Genomic DNA, 12936 nt, shown 5'->3' with positions numbered 1-12936 from the left:
CAATTGTAGACACTCAGGTTGAACTGGATGGACTGGTGTCTTTATTCAACCTTACTATGTGGGAAATGCAAATTTTGAGTTCCAATTCATGTGCATCTTCAAAATTTGGCTTTTACAGGGGTGAAATCATCCCATCTGATGAAGGCAAAAATCAACAGAGTTGACATATTAATGTCTCATATGGCCTTCACTTTAGCAAAGTTGAACTTTGTAAGTTCCTGTGTTGGGGATGTGTATGTTCTGGTTTTAAGCATGCCTGTTTAGCCACAAAAAAAAAAAAAAAAAAAAAAAAAAAAAAAAAAGCATAGAACATGTATGCTTAACAGTATATAGCCTAAGATGTTGGTTTGTTAAAAAACAAAACAAAAAAAACACTTTTATAAAAAGCACATGTGAATCTGCTTGGAGTAAAATGTTCTATACTCAATGTGTGGCTTCTTTCAATGCTCAATACCAGTTTTTTTATTAAGTTGGTGTAGTTACAGTGGCAATGAGGGGTATTTACTAAAAAGGCAAATCACTTTCTACAAGTGCACTTGTAGTGCAAAGTGGATAGGCCTTTAGTAAATACCCCCACTGTGCTGTATAATTTGCACAAATCAGGCCATTTTAGGGACTCCAAGCAATTAAAGAGGAAGTAAACCCCCGATGGGTTTGATTCCCTGCAAAGGTAAAGCATAATGGACTACTATGCATCGCATAGTAGTCCATTATGTCTCACTTACCTGACACAGGAGCCAGCAAAGTCACTGCTGTCCCCTGTAGTTCCGAGCGTCCATCTTCTTGGTGGGTCTCGCTGCTCCGGCGCTGCGGGAGCAGCGATGACGTCACTCCCACGGGAGCAGACACTCGCAGCATATCGCCGCGATCTGCGGCTTACCCAGTGTGCCTGCGCGCAGCTGTCTATGGCGCATGCAGAGGTGGTTCTGGGCAGCTCCGTATATTGCTTTAAGAAAGGCCTGGATTATTTCCTAAATGTAAATAATATAACTGGGTACTGACATTTATCGGTCTAGTTGATCCAGCGAAAAATCAGATTGCCTCTCAGGGGGGGGGGGGGGGGATCGCCAAGGAATTTTTTTCCTCTGCTTTAGCAAGTTGGATCATGCTTTGCTGGGGTTTTTCACCTTCCTCTGGATCAACTGTGGGTATAGAATTGGGCATATGGGATGGTATATTTTTATTTTTTTGTGATTGAACTGGATGGACTTGTGTCTTTTTTCAACCTGACTAACTATGTGCGTTTCTGTGTCTCTGTACTGAGTGGGTCTAATGGGAGCGGTTTCATAATTAACTGTCAGATGTGCAGCTGTAGGACACTAAATTAGGAAATCTCCTGGGCCTGCATCCCTTTAGACTTGTTCATATTGAAAGCATCTCTCCAGAAATGAGATTTGTTGCAGGGGATGCCTGAAAGCTGACTTGCATCTTAGGCAGACTTGGGAAAATTGGTGAGCCAATCACACAAGCACGAAGTTATGTTTCTGGGTAGTGGTCAGTACACACTGTACAGAACAACCCTATGCATTTTCAGAAAATAACAGCGGCTTCAGATTAAAAAGGAAAGGTCATTTTTTAATAACATAACATTAAATTACAATATGGATTAGAGGTCGACCGATATTTGGTGTTTAATCGTCATCGGCCGATTGTGCTGTTAAAAAAGGCAGATGATCTATTCAGCGCGACTTGCAAATTACTTCTGTAATACAAGTCAATGCAAGTTGCCTGAAGACAGCAGTGAAGCAACTTGTCTCCTCTCTGGGCAGTCTGCCAAGAAAAGATCAAAGATACAAGGTTTCCACTTCTGAATGAATTCAACTCAGTGTGTAGAAGTTCTCAGTTTAACCATTTAAAGACTAAATCTTTTTTTTGACACTTGATGCTTACAAATAAACCTTGTATTTTCTGCTAGAAATTCACTTAGAACCCCCAAAACTGAGATCCTAGGGAATTAGGGAATAAAATAGAGATATGGAGAGATATAGATAGATAGAGATAGATAGAGATATAGATATAGATATAGAGAGATACATACACACACGAGATGAAAACACAATTACAGATCTTGTGGCATGTAATACATTTCAACTTTGTATTTCGTGGTGTGGTTAGAGTTCAGCTTTGTTAATTACTTACCGATGATGGATCTAACAGTACTAGGATTGAAAGGTGTCCATGTACCTGGGAGGGAAAAGGAGGGAGAAAAAAAAAAAAAGGGGCGTGAGAGAAGGAGTTAATGTCAGCAATAATTTAGATATTTAGAGCATGTAAAACAAGATTACATATTGGTGCATATAATTGCTTGTAGGGTGCAAAGTTAAACGCAACAATCCTATAAATCCAAACACTGAAAAGTTAATGCTTACGTTTTTTTTTTTTTTTTTTTTTTTTTATAGCTGAAATGCCAATGAGCTCAAACACACAAAAGTTAAAGTGGAACTTTACCCATAACAACTTTATAAAAAAATTATGTTCTTTAGTAAGGAACATGCATTTACATTAACCACTAAATGAAGGCCCTTATAGCAGATTTAAAGAAAAACCCCAATACACACGGAACTGTTATCAGTCACCACATCCCAAAAATATGTTGTATAAAGAAACAAACCCCCCTAGGAAACAGGGCTATTAAAGTGACAGAGAGCACCAAATATCAAAAATTCAATACAACACTTTTTACCATTTGAGTACAAAAATTAATTACATATAAAAACATAAATTCACAAGAATCATCACAATTTAATACATAAAAATGTGGCTCGAAACATCCAACCCAACGATCGTTTCAGGCACCAGCCCTTCTTCAGGGGGATTTATAGACATACAAGCACACAAAAAAAAAAACAAAAAAAATAACCCAGCACATATTAAATACATTGTCCAAACATACAATCAAAAACAGATCAAGTAGTAAAGAAACACCATCCATACAAAAGGAAAAATAAAAAAAAAAAAACCACTAAAAAACTTACATTAATACCGAAAATCTAATAGCTGTGTCTGAGGTCCCACAGAACTACAGATAACTCAAAACGCCGGCAAGGGCCCTGAGATAGAGATAGAGATAGAGATAGAGATAGAGATAGAGATAGAGATAGAGATAGAGATAGAGATAGAGATAGAGATAGAGATAGAGATAGAGATAGAGATAGAGATAGAGATAGAGATAGAGATAGAGATAGAGATAGAGATAGAGATAGAGATAGAGATAGAGATAGAGATAGAGATAGAGATAGAGATAGAGATAGAGATAGAGATAGAGATAGAGATAGAGATAGAGATAGAGATAGAGATAGAGATAGAGGACACCCCAAATATAAAAACGTATTATATAGAGAAAACAATACTTACCCAAAGCTCTATGATCAACAGAACAAACCAATAGGATAAGATCCAAAATCGACAAAACTGTCAGTTATGCTAACTTTAGCATATAAGCATACACCTCCGCAATGCCACACGCCCAAAACTGTATACCCGCATTCTGCCGTGAAACAGCTGACCAGCTTTAATAGCAAAGACGAGCGCTCACACAGAAGGCTAGAGAACACGATTACATCATCGCAGCGTTCTCTAGAAGTCACATGACTACCCGACGCTCAGAGATGAGTGCTGGAAAGCCACTGTCATGGCAACAGTACACACAAAGGTGCGCAATCTTCCGGCACCACTAGAAATTACTCACAGGGAACTAGCACATCCAGTACATCGAGCAATACAAATAGCAAGACCTAAGATCAACATCCAGCCCATGTGCTAGTTCCCTGTGAGCAAAATTACTCACAGGGAACTAGCACATGGGCTGGATGTTGACCTTAGGTCTTGCCATTTGTATTGTACAGTGTGCTAGTTCCCTGTGAGCATTTTCTAGAGGTGCCGGTTGATTGCGCACCTTTCTGTGTATTGTGCACCTTTCTGTGTATTGTGCAGGGATTATCGTTTACTGTTGCCATGACAGCGACTTTCCGGCACTCATCTGAGCATCAGCTAATCATGTGACTTCTGGAGAACGCTGTGATGATGTAATCATGTTCTCTATCCTTCCGCACATGCGCGAGCGCTCGTTTTTGCTATTAAAGCCGGTCAGCATTTAACTTCAGATCAGCTGTTTCCCGGTGGACTACGGGTAGAACGTTCAGGCGTGTGGCATTGCGGAGGTGTATGCTTATATGCTACAGGTATATTGGTCACCTTTATGCCTATGATTTGATTGGTTTGTTTGATGTATACACCGATATTGCTGGTCCTAATGATGCGATGGCCTCTTTTGTAGCCAGTGCAGCCGCTTAGCCCCACTCTTTAGCCAGTATAACTGACTGTTTTGTCGATTGGATCTTATCCTATTGGTTTGTTCCATTGATCATAGAGAGATTTGGGCAAGTATTGTTTTCTCTATACAATACCTTTAGATTGGGGGGGTTATTAGATTTTCGCTATTAATGCAAGTTTGTTTTTTCCTTTTATGGTGTTTTACTACCTGATCTGTTTTTGATGTGTTTGGACAATGTGTATACCAATTAATGTATTTACAAATATGGTGTTTATTAGTGTGCTTGTATGTCTATAAAGACACTGAAGAAGGGCTGGTGTCTGAAACGATTGTTGGTTGGATGTTGTTTCAAGCCACATTTTTTATTTTTTTTATTTTTTTTTTATGTATTAAATTGTGATGATTCTTGTGAATTTATATATACCGTATATACTCGAGTATAGGCCGACCCGAATATAAGCCGAGGCCCCCAATTTACCCCCAAAAAAACTGGCAAACTTATTGACTCGTGTATAAGCCGAGGGTGAGACATGCCTGTCCATCCCTGTGTGTGTGTCCGTCCATCCCTGTGTGTCCGTCCATCCATCCCTGTGTGTGTGTGTGTGTCCATCCATCCATCCATCCCTGTGTGTGTGTGTCTCCATCCATCCATCCATCCCTGTGTGTGTGTGTCTCCATCCATCCATCCATCCATCCCTGTGTGTGTGTCTCCATCCATCCATCCATCCCTGTGTGTGTGTGTGTGTGTATCCATCCATCCCTGTGTGTGTGTGTGTCTCCATCCATCCATCCATCCGTGTGTGTGTGTCTCCATCCGTGTGTGTGTGTGTGTGTGTGTCCAGCCTACCTGTGTCCCGAGCCTTTGTCCCGAGCCTCCGTCCCGTGTCGTGCCTTGCCTTCGTCCCGTCCCGTCCCGTGCCTTGCCTTGCCTCCGTCCCGTGCCCTCTTCGTTGGCGGCCATTGTAAAATTCAAAAGCCGCGCCTCCTCCTTCGCCTGTGATAGGCGGAACACTGAATTTCCCAGCAGCCTGTGTTCCGCCTATCACGGACGTCGTATCATCCTCGTACTACGGACGAGGATGATACGACGTCCGTGATAGGCGGAACACAGGCTGCTGGGAAATTCAGTGTTCCGCCTATCACAGGCGAAGGCGGAGCCGGAGGCGCGGCTTTTGAATCATAGAATGGCCGCTGTCTGTCTGCTCGACACGCTGATCGAGCGGGCAGACAGCGATGACTCGAGTATAAGCCGAGGGGGGCACTTTCAGCCTCAAAAAAGAGGCTGAAAATCTCGGCTTATACTCGAGTATATACGGTATGTCTTATATGCAATTCATTTTTGTACTCAATAAATGGTAACAATTTTTGTATCTAATGCTCTGTGTCACTTTAATAGTCCTGTTCCCTTGGGGGTTTGTTTCTTTATACAATTATAGCAGATTTACTGCCATAGGGCGGTGCAGATTTATTTATAGATATAGAGTAATTCTGCACTTCTGCCTAGGAGGCCCACCGCTTTTGCTGTGACTAGTCACAGCAGGAGCAAATCAGCGGGTGCCAGCTAATGGATGTCCAACGCCTGCTGATCATCAGGAAGAGAGGCTGAATGGAGCTCTGTCTAAGTAAACAAGGCAGAGCTCCATTCTGACAGCTGGGATGTGATGGATTCTTTCCCTGAAAGATAAAAAATGTAATTTTAGTACAGTGTTGTATGACCGCGCAATTGGCATTTAAAGTGAATCAGTGCTGAAAGCTGAATATTGGTCTAGATAGGAGGGGGGGTTTAAGTGCCCAGTAACAAGTGGCTAAACAGGAACGCAGGTGAGGTTTCTTGCGATGTTGACCAAGGCGAAGGCAGAGCGCCTTTGGACTGGACTGCTTAAGTAGGCAGGACTGACAAGCAGGATATCAACAGCCGAGTAACTGTGGAGAGAAATGGGAGCTGGCAATTAGCCGGCAGCTGAGCGGCCAGCTCGGAGAAGGAAGGGCTGAGCCCAGCCCTGACAGTACACCCTTCTCAGCTATCCCTCCCCCTCGGAGGACCACCAGGCTTGGGGGGGGGGGGGGTCTATAGAAATCACAGGAGGAGGACAAGGGCATGTACGTCAGAGTATGAGACCCAAGAACGTTCCTCCGGACCGTACCCCTCCCAATGCACCAGGTATCTATGTGCCTGCGGAACCTACGGGACACACAAAGTTGGTCTGTGAAGAGAGTAAGGTTGGTAAAACCTGTTAAGCAGTTTTTGTAGAGACTGACAAGCGTTAGGCTTGTTCATCCTGGCAGTGAGGGCCTGCAGATTGTATAGTTAGAGCCGTGACATGGCTAGGATATGCGTTTTGCTACTTTGCCCTTTATTTTGTTTTCTGGAACACTGTACAGCACCTGTATATAATAGAAATAAACAGCACTGTTTGTCACTTCACCTCTGGATTTGGTATCTGTGCCTGAGAAATTGCTCAACCCAAGGAGCTTTGTAACTGCTACCTGTCCCCCAGGTTACAAATAACACACACACACACACACACACACACACTAGACAGAAACCCTCTGCATTGCACTGGATCGCCCCCAAAACCCTGGGGGAAGAGCAGCGGAACCAGACATACCTCTTAGAGGTAAAAACGCGAGGTGGGTGCCTGCACAGAGACTGGAGCAGCAGCAGGGTCGGTCTGCAACGTAGACCACAGTGGGAGATTCCAGGTGAGCTGCATGACTCCGGAGCGTTTGTAACGTCATTGTGAACTGATCCCTGCGGTGATCCAGTTCATCTAATATGAAAAAAATATTAGCAACAAGTGGATTGACTGCATCTTCTGAATTCATGGCCTTCGCCTACTGTCAGAAACCATGAAATCAGACCGAGACAGAAGTACAGTTAAAGCGGAGTTCCACCCAAAAATGGAACTTCTGCTTTTCAGAATCCACATATCCCAGAAGACAGCAGGGACCAGTGGGGCCATGCATGCACATTAGGGAGCCAGGAAGCGGATTCGCTTACTGAAGATGGCGGTGCCTCCACCTGAGAGACGGGTCGGCTTCAGGTGCCAACATTGCAGGTGCCCTGGACAGGCAAGTGTCCTTATTTTAAAAGCAGCTGCTGGGAGAAAAAAAAAAAATATAAAAAAATAAAAAAAAAATGTATCCGAGTTAGACTTACCGGTGACGGTATTTCTAAGAGCCTTTCAGGACAACCCCCGGAGAGAGTGTAGCTCCACCTTCTTATCAGGAAACACATGCCCACTTTAAAAACACCTCCTCTTACTCCATGGCTTCAGTTATTGTGGCCTTCCGACACTGAAAAACAAAGCACAGAAAGCACAACACTATGGTAGAACTTAATACATTTACTAAGCATAACCTAGGGAGGGAAGTAACGGTTGTCCTGAAAGGCTCTTAGAAATACCGTCACCGGTAAGTCTAACTCAGTTTTTCTCAAATCGCCTTTCAGGACAAGCCCCGGAGAGGATAACCGAGAAACTTACCCTAGGGCAGGACTACTGCCTGCAGTAACTTCCTGCCGAAGGCCTGATCTGCCGCAGACAGTAGATCTAACCGGTAGTGCCGGAGAAATGTCGAATAACTGGACCAAGTGGCAGCCTTGCAGATTTGTTCAGGCGTTGCACCGGCCCTTTCAGCCCAGGAAACTGCCGTGGATCTAGTAGAGTGCGCGGCAATACCTGAGGGAGGTATTTCTCCTTTTGCTTTATAAGCTTCTGTTATAGCCAGCTTAAGCCACCTACCCAGCGTACTCTTAGAAGCTTTCTCCCCCTTGCGTGATCCAGAAAATATCACAAAAAGGGCGTTTGATCTTCTAAAGTCTTTAGTCATCTTCAGAAACTGCAATAGGCACCTTCTCACATCCAATGTGTGAAAAACGTCCTCTCCTGCATTAGCTGGGGTTGCAGAGAATGTAGGTAACACCATTTCCTGCGATCGATGAAAAGCTGAGGATACTTTCGGTAGGAATGCTGGATTCGTCCTCAGTACTACTCTGTCCGGATAAACTCTAAGGAAGGGTTCTGTAATAGCTAAGGCTTGGAGCTCGCTGACCCTCCTGGCCGAGGTGATGGCCACCAAAAAGATGGTTTTTAAAACCATCTTCTGTAAAGAAGCTTCTTGTAAGGGTTCAAACGGTGCTCCCGAGAGACCCTGCAAAACTGTTGACAAATCAAAACTGGGAAAGTCTTTAAGGGCTACTGGTCTACTTCGAGCGAGAGCCCTAAAAAAAAAAAAAAAAAAAAAAAAAAAAAAAAAAAAAAAAAGGATCTATAAATTAAAGTCTTTAGATAAAGTCTTTTCAAAGAAAACTGATAAGGCTGCCACCTGAGTCTTCAGGGTGCTGGCTGCTAGACCCTTCTCCATTCCTTCATGGAGAAACTCCAAGACGGACACCGTGCTCTTGACCTTGAGCTCTCTAGAACTACACCAGGAGTTGAATTTCTTCCAGACCTTCATGTAAATTGCCTGGGTAACTGCTTTCCTGCTAGATAGCAGGATCTTTACTACTTTATCTGAGAGCCCTTTGGCTTTTAAGAGGTCCTCCTCAGAAACCAGGCGGTTAGCTGTAGAAGTTCCACCTCTGCATGATTTACTGTCCCCTGGGATAACAAATCTTTTCTGTGTGGTAACCTCCAGGGGGGCTTCGAGGCTAAGTTTCAAAGACCCGCGAACCAAGGTCTTTTTTGGCCAAAAAGTAGTGACTAGTATTAAGTCCGTCCCTTCTTCCCTGAATTTCCTCAACACTAGTGGAATTAGAGGAAAGGGGGGAAAGGCGTAGCACAGCTGGTAGTGCCAGGGGTGAGCAAATGCATCCAGCCCTATTGCTGCATCTCCTCAGTGAAGAGAAAAGAATCTGTCCACCTTTGAGTTCTGCTGGCTGGCAAAAAGGTCTACCTGCGGAACCCCCCCCCCCCCAAGCCTCGGAAATCATCAGGAACACCTCCCGATTCAGGCTCCATTCTGCCTCTAGCAATTTCTGCCTGCTTAGGAGGTCCGCAAACAAATTCTGAGAGCCCTTCAGATGCACCGCCGATAGTGAGGCCGTGTTCTGCTCTGCCCAGGCTAACAACAGATTGGCCAACTCCATCAAGCTCCTGCTCCTGGTTTCCCCTTGTTTCATTATGTAGGTAACCGCTGTTGTGTTGTCTGACAACACCTGGACATGGTGACCTCTCAAATTCTGCTGAAAGGCCACCAAACCCAGAAAGATCGCCTTCAACTCCCTCCAGTTGGATGATCTTTGAGCTTCCTGCTTGGACCAGACCCCCTGAGATGTCTGACCATCCAGGTGGGCCTCCCAGCCCCAGGCACTTGCATCTGTTAGTCGCTTGTCCAAGGGAAAAGTCCACACCAGACCCCTTGAGAGGTTTGCCTGATCTCTCCACCACCAAAGAGCCCTTTTCGTCCTTGACGAGATTCTTAACTGCTTTTCCAAAGGATCCTGAGAGGACCAGCTTGACAGAACCTCCCTCTGAAGGGGTCTGGAATGGAACCTGGCCCACTGTAACAGCCGGGATTGCTGCCGTAAGCAGGCCCAGAACTGCCATAGCCATCCTGACGGAGACTGCCTGGTTGCTCTGTATCCGCTGTACAGCTAGCTGCAACTTTTCCTGCGGCAGGAAAACTTTCTGGAGAATTGAGTTTATCGTATACCCCAGAAATTTCATTTCCTGTGAGGGGATCAGGGTTGACTTCTCTAGATTTAGAAGCCACCCCAGGCCCTCGAGGTGAGACTGGGCCATCTGGAGATTGACTAGGACCTGCTCCCTGGAGTCCGCAAAAACCAAAAGGTCGTCCAGATAAGGGACGACTGAAATCCTCTTTATGGCAGAGTCTCTGGAGCCCCTGAAGTTAATCTTTGTAAAGACCCTGGGAGAGGACGAGAGTCCGAATGGCAGAGCCCTGAATTGGAGGTGCCACACCGAACTCCCCACATTCAATGCCAGGCGCAGGAACTGCTGCGATGCCTGATGAATGGGTATATGAAGGTAGGCATCCCTTAGATCCAGGGATGCCATGAAACATTCTGGGGTCAACAACTTTGTGAGGGAAAAAAAAAAAAATTGTATCCATCCTGAAATGCTTGTACCGAATAAACCCATTCAGAACTTTCAGATTCAGGATTAAACGATATTTCCCTGAGAATTTTTTCACCAGAAAAATATGGGAGTAAAAACCCCTGCCCTGCTGGTTTACTGGGACTTGAATTAGAACCTCTTGCTGTATCAGCTCCTGTAATAAAAGCTTAATTGCAGAGGCCTTCTCCTGATCCCTTGGCAATGTTGTCACATAAAACCTGCTCGGGGTGGTTCTGAAAATTCCAACCTGTACCCCTGATCGACAATGCTCTTCACGAACAGATTTGGAGACAGCCTGTCCCATTGTTCGCGAAAAAGCTGACAGTCTCCCCCCCACTGGGGAGAGATTGTCACTTGGTCTTGGGGGAGATCTAAAGAGGACTACACCCCTGCCTTTGCCCTTTTGCGAACCCCATCTGCTCTTGCGATCCTGGTCTTTATGGGACTGCTGAAAAGCACGAAAATTTTTGGTAACCTGCTTTTTCTTAGCTGGAAAAGCCCTCTTTTTATCGGCAGTCCTATCCAGCACTGACTCTAAATCGGGGCCGAAGAGCAAGTCACCTGAGAAGGGCAGACCACACAGTTTGACCTTAGAGGCCGTGTCTCCAGACCATGTTTTCAGCCAAACTGCTCTCCTGGCTGAATTTACAAGAGCCGAGGACCTGGCGGCCAGTTTGACCGATTCTGCTGATGCATCTGCCATACATTTGACAGCATTCAGAATCAATGGAAAGGACTCTAAGAGATCCTTGCGGGGTGTCCCCACTTCAATATGGCTCTTCAGTTTCTCTACCCAGCATTCCAGGTTCCTGGCCACTACCGTAGCTGCCATAGCTGGCTTTAGACTGACTGACGCAGCATCCCAAGCCTTCTTAACGATGGAGTCAGCTTTTTTTGTCCATTGGGTCTTTAAGGATCCTCAAAGGCTAGATCCGTTCGTCTGGATACCTGCGAGAAAGCTGCATCGACTCTGGGATTTTTGTTCCAAACCTCTGAGTCTTTATCTTCGAAGGGAAACCTTCTCTTGAGGGATTTAGAGAAGAAAGGGGCTTTTTCTGGGTCCTTCCACTCCTTTCTCACCGAATCTGAGAGGACCATGTGGACTGGAAAAACTCTGTTTTGTCCAACCCCGGTACATTTTGTCATGAATTGACAGCTGTACCTTTTCTTCTTGAATTTCTAGAGTTGTGTAGATTGCTTTAAGGATGTCATCTACCTCCTCTAGTGATAGCTTGTACTTAGAGCCCCTGCCATCTTCTTCCTCTTCCTCAGAATCCCTGAAGGAGATGAGAGTACTACCCCCTTCGTCTCCAGAATCCTCGGTCTCCACCTGTCTGGACGACGACGCCCTGGGGCTGGGTGGCAAGTTCTGAAGCTCGGTCTGTGCGGGAGGGTTTTGTATCAGGATGGACCTGACTGAACTCAGTTTGTCAGCTCTTTAACCGAAGAAAACAAATCCTTATACTGCTGGGATGTTTCCTCTTCCACCAACTCTCTGATACAAACTCTGCACATTGCCTTCTGCCACGAATCTCTGAGGGGGGTCTTGCAAGAAGGACATTTTCTCTGACCTGGTTTAGCTTTTCCTAGTGATTTTTCCTGAAACGACATGCAGGCTTAACTCACTAAAAGCTCTCAACTACCAGTTTGCTTAACACCAAGCCAGTGCAGAGACCCACCAAACAGACCACTAGTGAGACCCCAGGACTAGGCTGCAAAAGGTCAGAGCGAAGTCACCTCTGACCTGCAGCGACAGGCCCCCCAAGAGGGGGGGGGGGGGGGAACAGACAAAGACATAGCCCAATAGTGAAGCAGAGGGTGCCACTGCACCTTACATACCTGGGCTGGACCGGTGCTTGGGGGCGCCTGTCTCCGCCATAGCTGGCTTACACTCCTCCATTGCTGAGTAAGGCAGCATTCACAAACAGCTCCTCCATTTTTTTTTTAATTTTCCCGGCCACCGCATCATCAGGGCCGGCCGGAAGCACACGGTCACCTGACCCGCCCCATGATCCCTGCGTTCCAGGCGCTTGAACCACGGCGCCACGCCCACTCAGAGCGCCCGCGCGTCACCGTAAACGACGCTGTCGCCGCCCGGGACCCAACACCGAAAACGGAGCCACGCTGCTGACCCGCAGCGACCTCCGCCAGCGACAGAGCCCTCCCTGCGCTAGTCCAGCGGACACCCGACCCCGGCACTCCAAGGGTCCTTACTCCCGTGAGATGGCAGGACCAGGAGCTCCAGGAGTCCTCTCCCACTGGAGATGCTGCTGGGGGCCTAGAAAAAAAAAAAAAAAAAAAAAAAAAAAAAAAAAAAAGACAACCAATAACTAAGGTAAGCCTTACTCCCCTGCAGAGAGTGTAGCTTTCCCCTGGTTCAGGCACATGCTTCCTCCATGGAGGAAACACAATAACTGAAGCCATGGAGGAAGGAGGTGTTATTAAAGTGGGCATGTGTTTCCTGATAAGAAGGTGGAGCTACACTCTCTCCGGGGTTGTCCTGAAAGGCGATTTGAGAAAAATCTTTTGGGAGGTCAGGTGGTTTATAAATTATGCTACCAAAATTAGTGCGTGCTGTAAATT

The 12936-nt window shown here is 45.7% G+C and overlaps 1 protein-coding gene across 1 annotated transcript in view; it reads right to left on the bottom strand.

Moving 5' to 3' along the window:
* Positions 1-12936, bottom strand: part of PDCD6 (programmed cell death 6) — an 85213-nt gene that overhangs the window by 54046 nt on the left and 18231 nt on the right. The window contains exon 3 of the mRNA XM_077491883.1: positions 2140-2184. Within this exon, the coding sequence (XP_077348009.1) occupies positions 2140-2184 (45 nt within the window). The remainder of the gene's footprint in view (positions 1-2139; positions 2185-12936) is intronic.

Source organism: Lithobates pipiens, unplaced genomic scaffold (genome assembly GCF_037356315.1).
Source record: "Lithobates pipiens isolate NorthernLeopardFrog02 unplaced genomic scaffold, aLitPip1_a1.2 Scaffold_19, whole genome shotgun sequence".
Lineage (NCBI taxonomy): Eukaryota > Metazoa > Chordata > Amphibia > Anura > Ranidae > Lithobates > Lithobates pipiens.
The sequence above is the reverse complement of the archived record's forward strand: the minus strand, read 5'-3'. Positions and strand labels throughout refer to the sequence as shown.